Genomic DNA, 21,495 nt, shown 5'->3' with positions numbered 1-21,495 from the left:
CGATAGCCCAGGTGGCACTGAGCTGCCCTGTCGGGGAGATGTGACTAGTACAAGGAGGGAAGATACCCAGCACCATCCTGGGCACCTGCATCTGTTGTGGTATCAGCACACCGACACGCCAGGGAGAGGCGTTGCCAAGGGAGCTCTGGGTGATGTGTCAGAATGTCACCGTCACGCCATGTGATGCCTCCTGGGCCCTGCATGGCTGGTCCCAGAACCCCCAGGGCTTCCCACGAGCACGTGGGAGTCACCCTGCCAAAACCAGGGTCGTCCTGCAGATATTGGGATGGGGGCAGGTTTTAGGGGAGGTTTCAGGGGGTGGCAGCCACGGAGGGGAGGCAATATCCTAGTTACATGGGGGGGGGTCCTAGAATGGGAAAGGTGGAGACCCCCTGGGTGAGGTGGCCTAATAGGATAGGGAATAAAGGACTGGGCTGAATTTTGGCTGGACGCTCAAGCCAGACTGCCGCTGTCTGTGTAGCCGTGCTGCTGGAAGGCCTTCCCCAGCGCCAGCTGCACCAAAGCAGGGGGCATCAGGGGCCCGGTACAGTTCCCGGATTCTCTGCCCTGCCTCCCAGCAGCGGTACAGGGGACAGCAGCTGAGGGAGAGTCGGCCCCAGGAGAGAGGAGCTGGTTCCGTAGGTTCTCTCTGGGTACGTCTATACTTACCTGCTGGTTCAGCGGCAAGCAATCGAACTTCTGGGTTCGATTTATCGCGTCTTGTCTGGACGCGATAAATCGAACCCAGAAGTGCTCACCGTCGACTGCGGTACTCCTGCTCGGCGCGAGGAGTACGCGGAGTCGACGGGGGAGCCTGCCTGCTGCGTCTGGACCGCGGTAAGTTCGAACTAAGGTACGTCGACTTCAGCTACGTTATTCACGTAGCTGAAGTTGCGTATCTTAGCTCGAATTGGGGGGTTAGTGTAGACCAGCCCCCAGTGTAGTAGCTTGACCTGGGTGTCTCAAAGGGAGGGGCCCTCAGGCCAGGCCCGCAGCAGCTTTGCCCGGCTGCACCAACGTGGGAAAACGTGAACGAAGTCCCAGCCTCGTGCGGTAGGCGTGTGAGACGGGCAAGACTTTCAGGTCACTTCCTGCTAGCGTGCAGTCGGTCCCTACAGTTTGAAATGTCTCAGCTAAAGGGGCTCCCCTCATCTCCCCTGGGAGATGGCCACATTCAGCCTGAGGTTTCCTCTGCCTATTCTGGGGGAGATTCATCCGCAGGCAGGGAGCCAGCTCAAGAAATGCGCCCCGTACGGCCATTATCTCATTGTGCCTCGGTCTGTCCCCTAGAACAGCTCCTCTCCCGCCGTGGTGCTTCCACCCTCAGCTCCTTGCTGACTCTTAGAGTTCAGTTTGGGTTTCTTTAAAAAATATCCCGGCCTCATTCACCCCCGCTGTAGTTCTGCCCGGCAGTTGCCCCTGGAACAGTCGCGGCCCTTGGAGGCGGGGTGTATTTTACAACACTTTGTTTTTACTAATGTCTTGCTTCAGTTCTGGACCCAACCAGTGGCGAGACCAGCTCCGACCTTCCCAACTGCTCCATCTCTTCTCCCTGCAACGCAACTGCAAAGCTCCCATCTACAAGCCAGACCGGGTCATATTCAGGGAGCAGGAGTATGTCCTCTCTGAGTTCGGTAAAGGAGTCTCCTCACATCCATAAACCATTTCCCTGCCCCCCCCCCCCATTATTGCACTGGAGGCTGGCAGCTTGTGAAACAGGGTAGCGAAACTGATGGTAAAGATGAACAGTCGAGCTGATTTACATGAGACCCTCAGATCATGTTGCTTTGAGCAGGGGGTTGGACTAGATGACCTCCTGAGGTCCCTTCCAACCCTGATATTCTATGATTTTGTGATTCTATGAAAACCCACATGGCCAGCCCAAAGGAGCTGCCAGCATTATAGAATCTGTATTGCTCCTAGAAGCTCCCAGAACTGCAGCCCAGATCGAGGCCCTGTTATGCTAGGCATTGTACATACACATAAGGCCAGTCCCTGCCCCAAAGAGCTCACAGGCTAAACAGATTAGACAGCCCAAGAGTGGGAGAAAGGAAGAATTGTCCTGTTCCTTTTATAGAGGTGGAACAGAGAGATGAAGTGACTTTCCCAAGGTGCTGTGGGGACTCTGTGATATACTCAAGAATTGAACCCAGAACTCCAGTTCAATGCCTTAACCACAAGGCCACTCTTCCATCAGCTCAATACCTTCTGTAACTGGAGCAAACCCTGGCCAAACCCATACGGACACCACTCTCGTCAGGAGGAATTAGAACCTGGGCCTTCAGCTGCACAAATGCAGGCTCTAGCACTGAGCAGAAGGAAATCTGCCGCAGCGTGCAGGTAGCAGTCTGCTGGACTTGCTGGGTATGTCGCTAGAGGGCAACAAATATTGCATACACCAGGCCAGCGTAACACACCCTTACCTTTATCCTAATACAGCTTGAAAGGCAGTAGCATTGTAGCTACAAACATGTGTGCGAGCTAAAGCCAGGTGGAAATCTCTGATTTCGAGGACAATCTGCTGTGGTATACACATGAATGGTATTTCTGTGCACGGTTGAAATCTGCCAGGATTCAGCATTTTGCCAGGAGGGTGGAATTCCACCTCTTTGGACTCAAAACAATGTATTTCTGCCCAGCCGAAGAGGTGAAATCGCACCATGCAAATATGTAGGGGCGCCGAAAGGTGTCAGTTTCCTCATGACCTCTGACAAGCACAAAGGGTTGTGTGATCACCCAGCTGCACTTTGCTTGCAGAGGGGCTGATATTTACAAGTGGCACAGCGACCTGGGGTACGTAGCAGAGATACAAACCACTCTCAAATGTTTTAGGGCTTTGCCGCACAGACCCCTCTCGGAAGGAGCCAAGAAGCAGCCACTTCTTCACAGCCTCCCGTTCTGTGTCAGGTTTTCACCAAGTGCTGGAGAGGTGTGAAGTTGAGTGGGGCTCGTCTCTCCCCAGCCCAGCCTGCCTTTCACCTTGCTTTCTTTTAATGGCAATCACTTCAAAAACAGAACAAAGCTTGGGGGTTTGACCTCAGCGAGATCTGGAAACCAGCTGTGTGTGCAGAGCAGTGTCAGATGTGAACCTGGCGGGGCATAAAGTGAAGCCATTAAATACGAGAGCAGGGGTTTTACAAGCATTGTGCCCAGACCATTATTTCATAACCCCCATATTGTTGGTTTCAGAGAGAGGTTTTTATTTCTGAGCCTCACACACATACACACCCAAGCCAGGTTTCCAGGGCTTGGGAAAAATCCCATGTGTATGAAGTTTAACCACTTCAAGGCACTGCCAAGAAAGAAGCTGGGATCTATCACCTGAAAGCAGCAGAGCTGTAATAATATTGATATAGCGCATTTCATTTCAAAGGCCCTCAGGGTGCTTTGAACTGACTCTCAGCTCTGCTGAAATGCAGCCACCTCTGGAGTGGAGGACTCCCAACAAATCAATGCATAGATATGTGGAAAGAGCAAGTTTTGGCTCAGGACAATTGGAGATACACTCCCTCCTCTTCCATAAAACAGTGTGGGAACTTTCATGTCTGCGCAGAGCAAACCAGGACCTTAGTTGTTGTTCGATCTTGTCCAATAAGAGCAGACAATGCACCTTTTCCCAAGGATAAGGTACGGAGAAGGGAGCTGTGACTGAAACGTGATTCGGAAGGTAGGAAGCTTCTGGCATTCATTGAATGTGTGTCCGTGTGCGTGCACACATGTGCGGATTGGCCAGATTGTCAGCAGAGGTCAGCACAATGGAGGAACGTTCTGTGCTGGCCTCTTGTGAAAATCTGATCAGAAATCTCACAGGGGGAGCTCCTGGGCACTGAATGCTGCTGAAAATCCAGCTGCGAATGGGTGTTTTTATGTAATCACTAAGGGCCCGATTCACCTCTCCAGTGGTTAGGATGTTAACCTGGGACTTGGGAGACCTGGGTTTGATTCCTTGATCTGCCACAGACTCCCTGTGTGACATTGGGCCAGTCACTTAGCCTCTCTGTGCCTCAGTTTCCCCATCTGTACAATGGGGACAGGAGCCCTGCCCTCCCTCATGGGTGTGTGGGAGGATAAATACAGTAAAGTGTGGGAAATGCCATGAGACCTACTGATGAAAAGCGCTATGGAAGAGCTGAGGTTAGTGGAGTTGCTCCTTATTCATAGCGATGCCAGGAGAGAAGACCCTGGCCCGGGTACAAGCTGCGATTTCATTGGTTTCAGCAGTGCCTCTCCGCGGCCCTAGGCACGTTAGAAAGATGGGTTAAACTGACCCATTTTGAACAATGTCAATCAAACCTTAAGAAAAACATATCCAGACCTCTGAGCAAACTCCCGCAAATGGTCCCATTCACCTTCCCATCTCCAGCCACTCTACCCGAAACCAGCACTGGCAATGCGGCTTTTTGTCAGACGTGGGCCTTGGTGGGACAAAGAGGGCTGTGGCTTTCAGAGCTGACCATCCCTCACCAAGCATGCCCCCATCTGTCCCCTTCTCCAGCCAGCTCCTTCCTGGTCCAAGCAGCAGGCTGCTAGCTCACGTGCCCCAGATTGTCACAGCACCCATGGGACGGGCTTCTGGACTCACACTGACCCAGGGTAGTCCGTGGAGTGACCCAGGGAGAAGCCGCAGTGTGAGATCAGAATCGGGCCCCAGGTCGGTGATGGATCCATGGAGGGTGTTCAGTAACCTCGCTCGCTGTCTGATCTCTCTCTGGCAGAGGATGGCAAGCCCCTCAACCCACACCTGGGAGCACCGGAGGAGCGGCTCGCCCTGTATGCGCTGCAGAAGCAGGGCCTGGTGCCTGAGCACGTGGAGACGAGGCCTCTCTACAGCCCGCTGCAGCCTGAAATTGAGCAGGTAGGAGCCACAGGGTATGTCAGTGACCAAGCCTGAAACAGAGCTTCTCTACGGGTCCCACATCAGCCTGCTCAGAAGGGGCCCCGGCAAAGGGTCTGCCATGCATCACTGGTTCATACTGGGCTGCCAAGGACCAGGCATCTGATGATCCTGGCAGTGCCTTTCTGCGCCATGAGCAGCTGCATCTTGTGCATGCATCCACCAGGGGTGCTAGGCTTCCCCTGTGTATCATACATAGACCAATCAGGGCCTGATCCCTCAAAGCCTCCCTCCTGCAGAGGAGTCCCATTGGATGGGTGCCCTTGCAGTCAGTGAGGGATTGCAGGAGGTGGCCCTTGGTGTGAGCGGGTGATGCCCGAATAGATCCATCACACAGATTTCGACCAAACTCTTCCGACCGGGGCTAGTTTATAACCCACTAAGTAACGATGGGCACGTCCATAGCATTGAACAGACAGTGATGCCTATAACACCCTGGGAGCAGCATATTGGCTGCCCTTTGCAGATGGGAAAACAGAGGCGGGGATGGGTTTAAAGACTTTCTCATGGCCACAGAGGAGCGGTCAGGGTTAGGACACAGCATTTCTTGGCCACGCTCCAGTGGTCTCTCCAGCCACTTTATTCACTCTGGTGAAGCACGCTGACTACAATAGCACCTGAATCTTATTTACTGATGTGCCAATAGCGGGCTCTGCTGTGTTAGAGCAGCGTTTAGAGAGGCCAGCCGAGATCAGGGCCCTGTCCTGCTCATAGACTCATAGACTTTAAGGTCAGAAGGGACCAATATGGTCATCTAGTCTGACCTCCCGCATGATGCAGGCCACAAAAGCTGACCCACCCACAACAGAATATTCCAGCCTGCGAGCCCTGCCCTATGCTGCGGAGGAAGGCGAAAAACCTCCAGGGCCTCTGCCAATCTACCCTGGAGGAAAATTCCTTCCCGACCCCAAATATGGCGATCAGCAGTACCCCGAGCATACAGGCAAGATTCTACAGCCGGATCCTCATTTTACCCGCGATGGCACGTTAATGCCTAATTGACTAAAATCACGTTATCCCTTCAAACCATTCCCTCCATAAACTTATCAAGCCTAAGTGATGTACAGACACATACTGATAGACACTGTCTACCCCAACAAGCTCACAGTCTAAATAGAGAAGGATTACAGGCCAAAGAGAGGTGTAGGGACTTGACCGAGGTCATGCATCAGGTTAGTAGATGAACCAGGATTAGAACCTAGGGCTCAGTCCTCTAGGCTGCACGACATTGTTGTAGACACAGCAACAGAAGACATGGTTCTTGGCCTGCGGAATTTATAATCAGACTAAACACTTCTGTTAACTCCTTTCTAAACATTGTATTGCCCGTGTGGGCGCTTCGTGCTTTGGCTAGAACTGTTATGAGCAGAGTTGTTTTTTCTGGTCTCTCCTGGTGAGCAGAACCAGAAATCTTGGGAAGAAGCCTGAGCTAAGATGGTTGGATAAGTCTTGAAGGATCTTCCAAATCTTGGGCAGTTTGCCCATTGCCTCATCCCCACAGAATTGATGTGGACCAAATACCGAGAAGCGCTGGCTCCATGGAAGTGAAGCAGGTTGCAAGTACTCAGCACCTCTCAGGATTTGTACTGAGGATCAACAGAAGGATTCACTCTGGCTCTTCTCATCAGTTGTGAAGAAACTGGGCCCTGGGAGCCCACGGGGCAGCTCCACTGGAGTTCCCCAAAGGAAGGCCCTAGCCCACTGTTTTAAAGCTAGGAGATAGAATGTGTGCACCTGGTTCCAGTAAGTTATACGCTGGGCTTTTAAAGGCCCAGTCTACACTAGAAGCGTCTCCTGCTGACATAGCACCGGGGTGGACAGCGCTTAGGTCGCTGTAACTTGCGTTGTTTAGGGGGTGTCTCTTCCACACCCCTGAGCGATGCAAGTTAGATCTACTTAAGCGGTAGTGGAGGCCTGCCCAAAGTTTGCTATTGTTTCCTGTTGCGAGAAGAGTTTTCTTGCCAAAAAAAAAAAAAAAAGCCATTTGTGATGGGCTGATTTTCAAAGTCTATAAGTTTTTTATGCCCTTGACACTGCACAGAAAGTATATCTTTATCACCACCCACTGGTATTTAACAGTTAAAGTGACAATCTTAAAAAAAGAAAAGAAAAACAAACCTCTAAGCAGATCTCAGTAGGATCTCTGCAGCACGGGAATATAAAGCAACCAGAAAATGGAGTCAGATGTCCCTAGATCCTTCCTTGCACCCATTCCCAACAACATCAAAAAGTAACGGGCCAGATCCCCAGCCAGTGTCAATCAGTGTAGCACCATTGAGTCAATGAAGCTACTACACCCTTTGACACCAGCAGAGCATCTGGCCCAATGTAGGTAGATTCAGTCATAGAGTTTAAGGCCAGAACACACCATTAGATCGACTACTTTGACCTCCTCTGTATCCCAGGCTCATACATTTCACCCAGATACCCATGTATTGAACGCAGTAACTTGTGTTTGGCTAACAAGTATCTTCCAGAAAGAGATCCAGTCTTGATTTGAAGACATCGAGAGATGGAGGGAGAATCCATCACTTCCCTTGGTAGTTTGTTCCAATGGTTAACCACCCTTACTTCAAAATGGGGGTCTTCTTTCTAATCAGAATTCAATGGCTGGAAGCTAAGCTAGACGGCTCTTGCTCAGCCTCTCTCCATTAAATTAAAGAGCCGTTTCGTACCCCATATGTGCTCCCCGGGAGGGTCCTTTGCTTCAGCTCCCAGATCTGTTTGCTGAAATGTGTTGGCTCCTTGCCATTGTCAAAAATAAATCGCCTGCCTTTGAGCTCTTTCATTGTTTCGAGTCGATATTTCCATGAACACATCGAACAAGGAGAGTGATGTTAACCCAGTTCCTAGACCTCACAGCTGTTTGTTTCATTACAGGGAAAGCTACAGATGTGGGTAGACTTGTTTCCGAAGTCTCTGGGTCTGCCTGGACCTCCATTCAATATCACGCCGCGCCGAGCAAAAAGGTGACTTGATTCTTGTTTCTTGCTGGTGCGTGAGCTCTCTGTCTGGGATGCTGATGGAACAGACCACGTGATCTGGTCACTTACACAAAGAAATAGTGGCTCCTTGCACCTTCTGCCTAGGGAATAGTTACGCTGCGCACAGGCGCCAACTTTTGTTGGCGCTGGTGGGTGCTCATGCCCCACCGGCCCCGCCCCGACTCCGTCCCCTCCCTGCCCCATTGGATCCCTCCCCAAATCCCCGCCCTGGCCCCGCCTCTTCCCCAAGCATGCCGCTTTTCTCCTCCTCCCCCCTCCCTCCCAGGCTTGCCACGCGAAACAGCTGTTTCGCGGCGCAAGCCCTGGGAGGGAAGGGGGAGAAGCAGGACTTGGCGGCGCGCTCAGGGAAGGAGGTGGAGGCGGAGGTGAGCTGAGGCGGAGGTGTGGGTCGGGGAGCTGCTGGTGGGTGCAGAGCACCCACCAATTTTCCCCCGTGGGTGCTCCAGCCCCGGAGCACCCATGGAGTCAGCGCCTATGGTTACGCACATTCAGAGGAGATATGAGTGCTTGGAGCATTCTCTGGCCCTAATTGCACACAGCCATATGCTTCTAAAGCATCCTTTAGCCCAAACTCTCCTGGGTGACTTTACACCCATGGACATTTCACACATGAGTGAAAGTTACAGGATCAGACCTTTTGCACCTGAGCTATTCTGCAAACAAGCTGCCTTTAAATATAGCCTTGGCTGCCTTCCATTTTATTCCATTCTGATGTCTCGGGGTGTGTGTGTGGGGATATTTCAGGTTCTTCTTGCGCTGCATTATCTGGAACACCAAAGACGTGATCCTAGATGACCTCAGCATCACTGGAGAGAAGATGAGCGACATCTACGTGAAAGGGTAGGCAATCCTGCTACCTCAGGCTATGTTAGTGATGTGTCAGTGTGTTACAGATCAGCAAGGAAACAGTTAACTATTGCGACATTCATATCGTCTTCATTGGGCATCTGAGTTAACCCCTCACTGAGATGAATGGGGCAAGTTCACACCTCTGCAAGCTGTTATTCCAGGCTCTTTGCAAACACCACTGCATTAGCTACAGTCAATTCACATGTTTGTGGTTTTCTTTGCAACCATAACAGCTGAGATTCTGAAGGACAAGATAGCAACTTGAGAGAGGTGCTGGTATGTTGTATTGCTGGATACCAGCCCAACTGAAGCCTCATCCATGGCACGGATTATGCATGTATTGTATACAGAGTTAGTCTTGTTTACATAGCTGCCTTTTTGAAATTCCTTTTCCTGGACAAAAATGTGGCAGCCGGCAGTAACTCCTCTGGCACGTTTTCCCTTCTCTGTCTGACTCCATTTATGTTTTATCTTGTGTAAAATAGTGCGATCGCAGCCAAGGGAGTTACTTATTTTCTACGTTCTTGGTTTTATGAACAGGAAGAGGGAGGATTTTGAAACAGACTGTAAATCCCTTTTTTACAATCCCAATTTTCCTCCTGTAAATCCAAAATGCACACTGCTTACCTGGTATTCGCATCAAGTTCATTGTTGTCAATTCCAGCCAAGAGGTTCCATACGTAGCTCAGGATTAGCAGAGTGGGGCGGGGTGGCATTGGGGAAGTGGGAATATCTAATGTTTGATCAACCCCCCCCCACACACCTGTTTTTTTATCATTCCCAACAAACATACACATCACCCATTGCTGTAAATGAGCTAAACGCTTTGCCCAACCATCGTTTGCCGTGTCTTCCCAAGATGGGGTAATCAACATTCCTGCATGACACTGGTTCCTATGAGGCCAATCACACATGAGACACAAGTGACTTGGCACTATGCCCTATTGTACAAAGGCACCTCTGTCACAAGCCGGACTAGTGACTATGTGTGGCTCCTAGTTGGCCTCCTAACTAGAGCTCAGAGGCTACTGTGATGGGCTGGGTCCTTATAAGTAGGCAGATGAGATAGATCACAATCAGGGCCCTAATACCTCAAATAAATAACAGTGCCTTTTGTTTCCAAGAAGCTACGCTGCTATTTATTATCTGTATTAAAGAAGCACCTAGAGCCCCAACAGAGACCAGGGCCCCATCGTGCCAGGCATGATGGTCCAGTGTTATCACTAGTACAGATATGTCTACAAATACATTAAGGGCTGTTACAAAGAGGACAGTGATCAATTGTTCTCCATGTCCACTGAAGGTAGGACAAGAAGTCATGGGCTTAATCTGCAGCAAGGGAGATTTAGGTTGGATATTAGGAAAAAACGTTTTAATTCTAAAGTTAGTTCAGCTCTGGAACAGGCTTCCAAGGGAGGTTGTGGAATCCATATCACTGGAGGTTCTGAAGAACAGATTAGACAAACAGCTGTCGGGGATGATCTAAGGCTAGGTCTACACTATGGGGGGGAGGGGGTCGACCTAAGATACGCAACTTCAGCTACGCGAATAGTGTAGCTGAAGTTGCGTATTTTAGGTCGACTTACCTGGCTGTGAGGACATATACCTGGCTGCCGCTCCCCCGCCGACTCCGCTTCCGCCTCTCGCTGCGGTGGAGTTCCGGAGTTGACGGCAGAGCGATCGGGGATCGATTTTATCGTGTCTACACTAGACGCGATAAATCGATCCCTGATAGAGCGATCGCTACCCGCCGATCCGGCGGGTAGTGAAGACGTGCCCTAAGCTTACTTGGTCCTGCCTCAGCGCAGGGGGCTGGACTTGACGACCTCCTGAGGTCCCTTCCAGCCCTACATGTCTATGATTCTATGACAAAGAGATTTTTTTTTACTTCTAATTTTGTATTAAATTTTGCACTAAATAAATGTATAATTTTGTATTCAAATTTCCTACAGAAAGTTCTTTCGAAATGACTGACCCAAACTGTCAAAGCTAAAGTTAGGCTCCCTTATGTAGGTAGGTCCCAGGTCATTTAGGACTTAGTAGGTAAAAAACAACATCTTAAAATCAGTTGGAAACCAATAGGCAACCAATGGGCAATATGCCAATCATCGTTCCTTCAGTCATCTTTATATTTGCACCCGTCAGTTTGGAGTGAGTTGCTCAAAGATCCTGTTTTCATTTCATTACTCAGTGCCTTTGTATTTTGCAGCTGGATGATTGGCCACGAGGAGAACAAACAGAAGACCGATGTGCATTACCGGTCTATGGGAGGCGAAGGGAATTTCAACTGGAGATTCGTCTTCCCCTTTGACTACCTTCCCGCTGAGCAAGTCTGTCACATTGCTAAAAAGGTGAGCCTCTTACATCGGCCTAGTTATAGTCCCTGGGGGACTGACTATATTTCTTGTTAGAGACAAGGTGGATGGACCAACATTTGTTGCTGAAAGAGAAAAGCTCAAAAATGTGGTCCAGTAAAAGATATTACCTCACACACCTTGTCTCTCTCATATCCTGGAACCAACACGGCTACAACAATACCGCAAATAACACGTGCTTGTTCTACCCAGCAAACAACACACTGAAGTTACACAATGATATGCCTGCCATTGATCTGTTTTTACATGGGAAAGATGGGGGTGAAGGGAGGATTTGGTAGGTTTTATAAATCCAGGAAACATTCATCTTCCTGTGAAAATTACTTAAAGGCATCGTTAAGAGTGACTCTTCTTCCCATCACGACAGAGTCAAATAGGAGGGTACTCAGAGAAGAGCAACTGTGACGGCCATTATCTTTGCCAACACTGGGATTGAACAAGGGACCTCTAAGAGCAGGAGTCTCTGCAGCTTGAACCGAAGTGCAAGGTTCTCAAGTTGCGAGCTGTAACAGACTCTCAGCTTCTCTGGATCAGGCACACATTGATTGGGGTGACCAGGGTCCGGTTTTCGACTGGAGTACCCGGTCGAAAAGGGATCCTACCAGCTCCGGTCAGCACTGCTGACCGGGCCGTTGACTGTCCGGTTGGTGGTGCCATGCAGCAGGGCTAAAGCAGGCTCCCTGCTAGCCTCCGCGCCGCGCGGCTCCTGGGAAGCAGCCGGCATGTCCCCCCTCCGGCTCCTATGCGTAGGGGCAGCCAGGGGGCTTCGCATACTGCCCCAAGCGCCGCCCCCGCAGCTCCCATTGGCTGGAAACCTTTGGGGCAAGGCTGTTCGGTTTTGTGTGAGTAGAAAGTTGACCAGTAATTAGAGGGTAATTAACATGGAAAAACTTACCAAGGGCCGTGGTGGAGTCTCCATCACTGACATTTTTAAAATCAAGATGGGATGTTTTGCTAAGAGTCCTGCTCTGGTTCAAACAGTAACTAATTCAAGGAAGTCCTATGGCCTGTGCTATGCAGGAGGTCAGGTGACCACAATGGTCCCTTCTGGCCTTCGAATCGATGAATCAGTGGGTTACACAACAGCAGTGGTTAAGGGGTTAGAGCAGTGGCTCTCAAACTTCATTGTACCGTGACCCCCTTCTGACAACAAAAATTACTACATGACCCCAGGAGGGGGGACAGAAGCCTGAGCTTGCTCGAGCCCCACTGCCCTGGGTGGGGGGGGCAAAGCCTGAGCCCCACTGCTCCAGGCAGGGGGTCCAAAGCTGAAACCCAAGGGCTTCAGCCACAGGCAGGGGGCCTGTAACCTGAGCCCCACCACCCAGGGCTGAAGCCCTGAGGCTTTTGCTTCAGCCCTGCGTGGTGGGGCTCAGGCTTCAGCGTCGGTCCCGGGTGGTGGGGCTCGGGCTTTGGCCCTGGGCCCCAGCAAGTCTGAGCCAGCCCTGGTGACCCCATTAAAATGGGGTCACGACCCACTTTGGGGTCACGACCCACAGTTTGAGAACCGTTGGGTTAGATGGACTGACTGGAGAAGGGGTTCTGGACATATGAGGCAGCAAATTGCTAGTAAAAGACAGCCACAAGGGGGATCTAACAGACCTTCAGAGGGCACTCGACTTACCTCATGTGTGTCCAGCTGTAGCAGTGAACCCAGAGAGGAGGAAATTGTCATCACATATCCTGAATTGGGGCCAAATATACAATGACAGTCCTCAGCACTGTGCTGGTGATCAAGCGACAAATAGTCAATTATCTTCATAACGTGGCTAGGCAAAAACGAAGGGAGGGAAGAACCTACAGATATTGGAAGGGGATAGGTGTTGGGGACGCCTAGGGGCAGTCGTGGGTGTGTGGATGGGTAGAGCTAGACATGCTGGGATTAAATTAAGGAAAATGTAGGCAGACTATCCAGGAATACTATGGGGGGGCGGGGTGAGATCTAGTCTACTTTGCCCCAAATCCCCTACCCCAGTTCTCCCCAGAAGGTTTTTTTTTAAAGTGGGTCCCATCTCTCTCTTCAGGATTTGGCTTGCTTTGGGGTATCATCATGTAACCCGCACACCTCCTGGGTGTGGTGTTCTGTCCCATGTAGTGGTGCCGAGACCACTTAGTGAGAGATTAATGAGTCTGCTACAGCCTTAGCTAAGGGCCATATGGCTTTTAGCTCATGTGGTGGAGGCTCATGCACTAAGCTCCAGAGGTCCCAGGTTCGATCCCCCCTGCCGATGACAGGGATCTGTCGACATTATAAGTGGGGGCTCATCCAGGATTTCCACTGGGAAGTCTCTGAAGCTCGGGACGTGCTTCCTCAGCTAGGGGAAGAATGTAACCCCACACACCACCTGGTTGTGGTGTCTGTCCCATCTAGTGGTGCCGAGACCACTTAGAGAGAGATATTCATGAGTCTGCTCTACAGCCTTAGCTAACAGCCATATGGCTTTTAGCTCATGTGGTGGAGGCTCATGCATTTAGCTCTTGAGGTCCCAGATTCGATCCCACCTGCCGACAACCGGGGTCTGTGGGTGTTACAGTTACAAACTCCAATACTGAATTAATCCCCCCACAGGAGTTCTTGTCTCCATCACGCTGCCCTGCCAATAAGAACTTGGTCTCCTTGTGCATTCAGCCATTGGTCTCTCTGCCTAAGAAAGCTTATTGGGGTGTGGTCATTTGCCTGGATGTGAGCTAGATTAGGAGCCGCTCTCTCAATTTCTTTCACAGCAAGAGAACTTTCTGGAGTTAGATGGATTGGAGCCAGTGCTTTGGTGTGAAAGACTCCTTAGTTCCATTACCAATCCCCTAAGCTAGCCACCCCCTCCCCCCCGTGAAGGTGCCCAGTTTCAATGCGAATCGCTGGATAGTTAAGCTGATCGACAGAATCACAGCTCTACCCATTTCACGCTTCATGTTAAACAAATCAAAAGTACAGTGTGTAGCACATTCAATTATCCCCTTTGAAAAAGCAAAGCCCCCCCGCTAAACCCTTTAAGAAAATACATCCCACTGTGCTGATACTGATTCTCCTCCGGCCGCATGTCTGCCAACACTGTATCAGAAAATAAACAGCTTGTAAAATAGCTCTGTAAAGGCAAAAATAACGAATGAAAAGCCATGCTTTGTGTTTGCAGGACACATTCCACTCCTGCAATTTTTGATCTCGCCATGTGCTGTTTGAACTCCGGGTTCATTACGGCTGCTGTAAAAAGCCATGCACTGATCTTTAAATACAGCCATAGAAAGCGGAATTTAAATCAAAACGGTCGGACAGCAAATTCTAAGCAGCTAAAAGCCACCTGCGCCCAGGCCTCCTGGAGGTGGCGTTTGAGCTGAGAGCACTGCAGAGAAGAATGCCGGCATTGGCTTTTCGCTCCTTTGTTTGTCCCGGGGCTACACGCTCTGTTAGAACCCTGAGCTCTCCATTGAGAGATGGCCCTCGGAATGCAAAATTCAGATCCGGATTGCAAATATTCACCTTAAAATTCAGGGAAAATCAAATGAAGAGGTTTGCTTAAGGCTTGTCTCTGCTTGTAATAGCGTAATGAATCATCAAAGGTAGAGATGCATAAAGCTCCATTGAATCATCTTCCTCCTTCCTCTGCCAATGCAAAATCGGTTCCTACAGACTTTCCTTCAGGGCTTGGGCTAGTTTTGTTTTAAACAATGAGCTTTCTGCTACTTCCCTTGGGAGATTACTCTGCAGACTCATGGATCTCACCCATAGAAAATGTCCTAATACTCACCCTGAGTGTTCTTCCTCGACTTCCCCTTCATATTGTGTGATTCTTCTATAGCAGTAGGCTCCGAAGAACTAGATGAGGGCTGGGTGCTATATAAACATGTAAGGAGACACCACCCCTACTTCAATCTTATTTAAGACAAGACACAGGAAGAGGGTATAACAAATGAGAGTGGGTAGTTGGGGTGGGAGCGGGTGGGTAACAGTGCTAAGAATCAGTGGTTACATAGGATAGCTGGGGGCATGCCTTGACGGTTCTGAGACATTTAAATGTAGAATGTGTGTGTAAATTAATACGCCCCCAGCTTTTCAAAGTGCATCAGCACATGTTTAAGTCCCCGTTGAAGTCCTCTGCTTGAATGCTTTGCTGATTCAGGGCCCAGATATAGCAGCAAATTTGACTGGTTTTCTACGTAGCCGTTATCAGTCGCCAGTTTCCTGTAGGCATCACGGTAGCAGTGGGTCTTAAGATGGATCTGAAGTGAAGCGGGGAGTGGCGCTGTGGACTAGTGGAAGAAGTGGGCTTACATCCAAAGGCTTGTTTTTCCCCATGACTCCTAGCTACACCCGTGTTCAGCTGAGAATGAATTCCTCTCCCTCCCCCGTGTGTAAACCCTCCCAGCCCTCACCCGACCTCCCTTCCTTGTAAGTTGGTTCCACCAAGTAATTCCTGTCGATTCACTGCAATTTGTTGATGCCTTCCTGGTAGTGACTGCCCAGGAGTGTTGTGGGCCAGAACCTTTTCTTGGGTAACTTGGCCATTGTATTCCATGGAGCTAAGCAGATGTATGCCAGCCTGGGGTCAGGGGGAAGAGCCAGAGACTCTGTGAAGTCCATTAGGGACTTTGCTGTTGCTATTGATTCTATGTGGAAGGTGCTCTGCTGCTGGAGCGGCACTATAAAATCCTAAGACAAATCAGTAGGCAGACAGATCTGGCCCAGTATGCTCATCACACATCCCCCGGAGTTTATCCCTTGAGTTATGCGGACAGTTACCCATTTCTTTCCTCCTTATGAAAAATAACCAGAATTACAATGACTGCAGCTACCACGCCAGAGCTTTCTCACGGTATATGGTGTTTTTCACCTTGAAAGATACCAAAGCTCCTTGAAGAACTTAGGTTCTGATCATACAAGGTGCCGAGCGCCCTCTGGAGGATGCCGGGGAACCTCAGCTAACTCTGGATTCATACCTGGAAACATTTTGAAAATGTTTGCATAAGGTCGTGTAAATCATAGAATCACAGAATGTCAGGGTTGGAAGGGACCTCAGGAGGTCATCTAGTCCAACCCCCTGCTCAAAGCAGGACCAATCCCCAACTAAATCATCCCAGCCAGGGCTTTGTCTAATCATCCCAGCCAGGGCCTTAAAAACCTCTAAGGATGGAGATTCCACCACCTCCCTAGGTAACACATTCCAGTGCTTCACCACCCTCCTAGTGAAATAGGGTTTCCTAATATCCAACTTAGACCTCCCCCACTGCAACTTGAGACCATTGCCCCTTGTTTGGTCATCTGCCACCACTGAGAACAGCCGAGTTCCACCCTCTCTGAAACCCCCCTTCAGATAGCTGAAGGCTGCTATCAAATCCCCCCACTCCTCTTCTGCAGACTAAACAAGCCCAGTTCCCTCAGCCTCTCCTCATAAGTCATGTGCCCCAGCCAGGGCCGGCTCCAGCATTTCTGCCGCCCCAAGCAAAAAAAAAAAAAAAAGCCACGATTGGCAGCGGCAGTTCAGCGGCAGGTCCTTCGCTCCTAGAGGGAGTGAGGGACCTGCCGCCCCCGAATTGCCGCAGGTGCCGCCCCCCCTCCCTTGGCCGACTCAAGCACCTGCTTGTTAAGCTGGTACCTGGAGCCGACCCTGGCCCCAGCCCCCTGATCATTTTCGTTGCCCTCCGCTGGACTCTTTCCAATTTGTCCACATCCTTTCTGTAGTGGGGCCCCCAAAACTGGACACAATAGTACAGATGTGGCCTCACCAATGCCAAATAGAGGGGAATAATCACTTCCCTCGATCTGCTGGCAGTGCCCTTACTAATGCAGCCCAATATGCCGTTAGCCTTCTTGGCAACAAGGGCACACTGCTGACTCATATCCAGCTTCTCATCCACTGTAACCCCCAGGTCCTTTTCTGCAGAACTGCTGTTTAGCCAGTCAGTCTCCAGCCTGTAGCAGTGCATGGGATTCTTCCGTCCTAAGTGCAGGACTCTGCACTTGTCCTTGTTGAACCTCATCAGATTTCTTTTGGCCCAATCCTCTAATTTGTCTAGGTCACTCTAGATCCTAACACTACCCTCCAGTGTGTCTACCTCTCTCCCCAGCTTAGTGTCATCTGTGAACTTGCTGAGGGTGCAGTCCATCCCATCATCCAGATCATTAATAAAGATGTTGAACAAAACTGGCCCCAGGACTGACCCTTGGGGCACGCCGTTTGATACCAGCTGCCAACTAGACATTGAACCGTTGATCACTACCCGTTGAGCCTGACCTTAGGCGGCTCTGGGGTGGCAGCGGTGCGCAGCGGTGCTAAGGCAGGCTCCCTGCCTGTCCTGGCCCCACGCTGCTCACAGAAGTGGGGTGGGGCAGGTGCGGTGGGGTGGGGCAGTCAGTTCCGTCAGGTGCTGTCCTCGCCTGCAGGTACCACCCCCAAAGTTCCCTGTTTCTGGCCAATGGAGCCCTCTGCCTCCCCCCTTTCCCAGGAGCCGCAGGGACGTGGTGCCGGCCACTTCTGGGAGTGGTGCGGGGCCAGGGCAGGGAGGGAGCCTGCCTTAGCCCCACTGCGCCACAGGGCTGGCAATCCCGCGGGACGGATTGAAAGCCCTGATGGGCTGGATCCGGCCTGTGGGCCATAGTTTACCCTCCCCTGGTCTGGAGAATAAAAATCCCAAGTCTATTATTATTATTAATAATATATTTAACATTTTGAGAGTGATGACAACTACAGACTCCCATTAGCTCTTGGCTCCATTGTGCTAGGCACTGCACAATCATATAGTAATAACAGTATATTACGCATAGGGTTAAGGTGCCAGCCTCCTGATCATATTGTATGATTCTGTGATTCTATGAAAGCACTTTGAGGGTAGAATTTTAATGGGGACTGTTACTACCAATTCCAATTATTAAAAATTATGTCAGTTCCCCCCCAAAATCATGAGGTTGGCTTAAAAATCAAGAGAATTTAAAAATAAGAAATGTTGGGTTCTTTTCATCCGCCTTCTAGTTTTTGAGCCTGACGAGGTCACGTTTCCAAGCTTTTGTTTGTTCCCAGGAAGGCTAGAAACTGAATTTTTGTGAAAAGTGAAAACTGAGATTCTCTTGCAGTCACCTGACTCCAAGTGCTGGGGCTTGAAGAAAAACACCAAGGATTGTGAAACGCTGGATAAAATTGTGAGAGTTGGCAACAGTAGTCAGAGCTCAAAGAGGCAACATAGTCAAATGAAACAGTAATAAAGGATGATTTCAGCTGCCTACTTATTATAAATCGATGAAATGTCCTAATGGGACAAGGTTCAGAGAAGCCGTTTCTTGACACCTTGAAGGATTGCTCCTTGGAACAGTTAGTTCTTGCTGTCACAAGAGGAGGGGCTCAGCTGCCACAAGAAAAAGCGGAAAGCCAACCACCAATGAGATGCTCCAGGCCTCTTGCCCAGCCACAGGGTCCCCCTCTGGAGCAGCCATGAGGAACAAATGCAGGCTGTGGGGCCAAAGAAGAAGCCCTTTCCTCCAGGCACAGGCTGAAACAAGCCAGACTTTCTTCAAAGCTACAGATTGGAAACCAGCAGTCCAGGGTCACATGGCCTCAGAGAAAATGCTCTTGACTTTGTATTTCGTAGAACATAAACAGCCCAGAAGAATTGCAGCCCTGTCAACACTTCGCTAGCGAGAGGAACAATTTCTTATGCCTCCCTCCTGTATAAGTCACAATCATAAAACATATACACACCGCCCCCACTCCAAACCACTGCAAAACAAAACCGACGGTAATTCACCCCCTTTTCCCTCCCGGGCTTGCAAAATTGTTGCAAAGGGTAATTTTATAGTGCACCTTTGCAGCAAGGTTTAATCATCGAGGCAAATTTCTCGCTGCTTGGAAATAGCCCATAAACGTAGCTATGCATCGAATTCCTCCCCTTCCCCCTCCACCTGATCCTTTTTCACAGCCTAGTTTCCAGATTTGCTCTGCAGTGTCCCCTGGTTCACAAGGCTCCTAGGAGAAGCGTTCTCCTGCTGGCCAAACCACACTGACGGTATTTTTCCACAAGAAAGGCCAAGCTGTACCGATTGTGCAAACTCTGTGTGCTGGATCTGAATCCGCCAAGCGCCTCGTCCTGCGTGAGTCATCCTCAGTCAGGCAGAGAGCCTCCCGGAAGGCAGGGTTGATCCTGTGAGTAAAAGCTGCAGTGTTGGACGGTGAATGTGCTTATCGCTGACCAAAAGTTGAGGGCCAGATTCTGATACCCTGGCTGAGCAATAACTGAGTACACGAGCAATCCCATTGGGCCAGATTCTGCTGCCCAGACTCAGTAGCACCTTATTCCACGTGTTGTTATTGGCATTAGTGTAGCAATGAGAGGCTGAGATCAGGGCCGCATTACAGTCCCTGCCCGGAGGAGCTACAGTCTAAATCGACAAAGGGTTTGGGGGGGGAAGCAGAGATAGAGAGGGGACCTTGCTAGGTCACACACAGCTCAGGAGTAGAGGCCAGGTCTACCAACACCCAAGTCAGCGCCCTGCCGCTTTCCATACGGTTGAATTCGATGGGTCTATGCGTGGAATAATGACCTGCTCAGGCCTGGTCTACACTGGCGAGCTTACAGCAGTACCGCTGTGCCGCTGTAAGATGGCTCCCGTAGCTGCTCTGTGCCGACGGGAGAGAGCTCTCCCGCCCACGTAATAAAACCAGCTCAGCGAGCAGTGGTAGCTGTGTCAGCAGGAGACACTCTCCCACCACCATAGCGCTGTCCACACCGGCGCTTCCGCCGGTGTCACTTATGTCGCTCAGGAATATGGTTTTTTTCACACCCTTGAGTGATGTAAGTTACACTGACAGACGTGGGTAGTGTAGACAAGTCCTACGTATGAATTAGGCCATTAGAATCAGGCCCACTGAAATCAAAATGGGAGCGCCCATGGAGCATGAGCTAGCGTGGCGGGACATGGCTCAGAGAAGGGGCCCCAGTGTTCGGCTTGTGAATTCTTCGTGTCACCCCATGAATAGCGAATAGATTCTATATTTTGTCAATGTTCCCAACATGATTTTTTCAGTGGCAAGAAATATGGAATCTGCTGGTGAAAGTCAATTAAATGCCACTTGCTTTTCACTGTGCAGACACCGTGAAATTGAACATACAGCGATATCTTCGGCTTCTATGTTATGTTCACCCTTAGACCTGGGGACCAGTTATCCTCGTTGTCGGTCCCTCAGACTCTAAGTCTCTGCCCCTTTTGGCAGGAGCTCCGCCTCCTTCCTTCTCGTGAGCAAAAGGAGGCCACTCCCACCTCCAGCATTTAAAGGGGTAGGTCAGCATTTTGAAACTCAGGTCCCTTAAAGTTAGGCCCTTCCCGTAACTGGGAGTTGCAGGTGCTCAGATCTTCCCAAAATGAGGTTGCATAGTGTAGGTACCTAAAATAGGGATTTGGGTGGCTCACTTTAAGACACCCACGTTTTAACCATATCTCTTTTGTAAGTTGGCTCTCCATATTCATAACACTTCCCAGAGGACCCTCTTCTGTGGTTTCCCCTTTGGGTAGCTAACAGTCCCTCTGCAGGGTAGGACATAATCAAAACATAGGAAAGGGAAGACTCAGGCACCGGCCCTTTTTAGCAGTTTTAATTTAGAATAAGTTATTAGCTGGGAAAATGACTCCCCTCCCCCGCCCCCTTGAAAAAACACACATTTAACCAGTTTCTCGGAGGAAGAGGTGAAAAAAATGGAAGTTTCCATTTATTATTTTATAATTTTTCTGGATTCTAAAATATTTAAGATGCATAAATAAAAACCCCCATTTCAAACCCGTCCATGTGATTTTACAAAGTGAGCAGAGGGTTGGAGACAGAATTGGAATACAACCTTCCAGGGGGATCTCTTAAATGAAGCCAGTTTCAATGGGGTTTAAATACTCCCCTCCCCCCGCCATCACCCCTGGTCAATTATTTATGTTTTTATGGAGTCTGACACATTCTTTTTACTTATATTGCTTGATATAATGAATGCGAGGTTTGTAGCTCCAGTGATGAATTTATGGCGGGGCAAATGTGTCATGAATAATTCCCACGTTTCCTGGTTTTAATTAAATCAAGTTGAGACAGGATGGCGTGATGCCTTGCCAACGGGATACACCCTGGCTCTTAATGAGAACATTCAACAGAGATAGTGGTCCTGACCCTGCGCCCCCTATGTGAACAATACTCCATTGACTAGATCCAGGAATTATGAAGCCTTCACTGTGTCTCCATCTCGCTCTACCGATGCACCTCACTCCTAACCTGCAGGCACTTCCTAATAGCCTTGTACCAGGCCCTTTTTGAGAGGACACTGACCAATTGTACCAAATTAAGTGGCAGGTTTTTTTGACGTGGGCCAATATCCATGATACTAGGATGATGCCACCTCAAGCTCGGTCTCACTT

General features: G+C 50.0%; 1 protein-coding gene across 1 annotated transcript in view; it reads left to right on the top strand.

Moving 5' to 3' along the window:
* Nucleotides 1-21,495, top strand: part of DYSF (dysferlin) — a 266,283-nt gene that overhangs the window by 221,160 nt on the left and 23,628 nt on the right. The window contains exons 46-50 of the mRNA XM_065404742.1: nucleotides 1,492-1,634; nucleotides 4,716-4,855; nucleotides 7,775-7,863; nucleotides 8,644-8,739; nucleotides 10,958-11,099. Coding sequence (XP_065260814.1) covers nucleotides 1,492-1,634; nucleotides 4,716-4,855; nucleotides 7,775-7,863; nucleotides 8,644-8,739; nucleotides 10,958-11,099 — 610 coding nt within the window. The remainder of the gene's footprint in view (nucleotides 1-1,491; nucleotides 1,635-4,715; nucleotides 4,856-7,774; nucleotides 7,864-8,643; nucleotides 8,740-10,957; nucleotides 11,100-21,495) is intronic.

Source organism: Emys orbicularis, chromosome 5, assembly GCF_028017835.1.
Source record: "Emys orbicularis isolate rEmyOrb1 chromosome 5, rEmyOrb1.hap1, whole genome shotgun sequence".
Taxonomy (NCBI): Eukaryota; Metazoa; Chordata; order Testudines; family Emydidae; genus Emys; species Emys orbicularis.
Note: the sequence above shows the minus strand (reverse complement) of the source record. Positions and strands in the feature narration are given on the sequence as shown.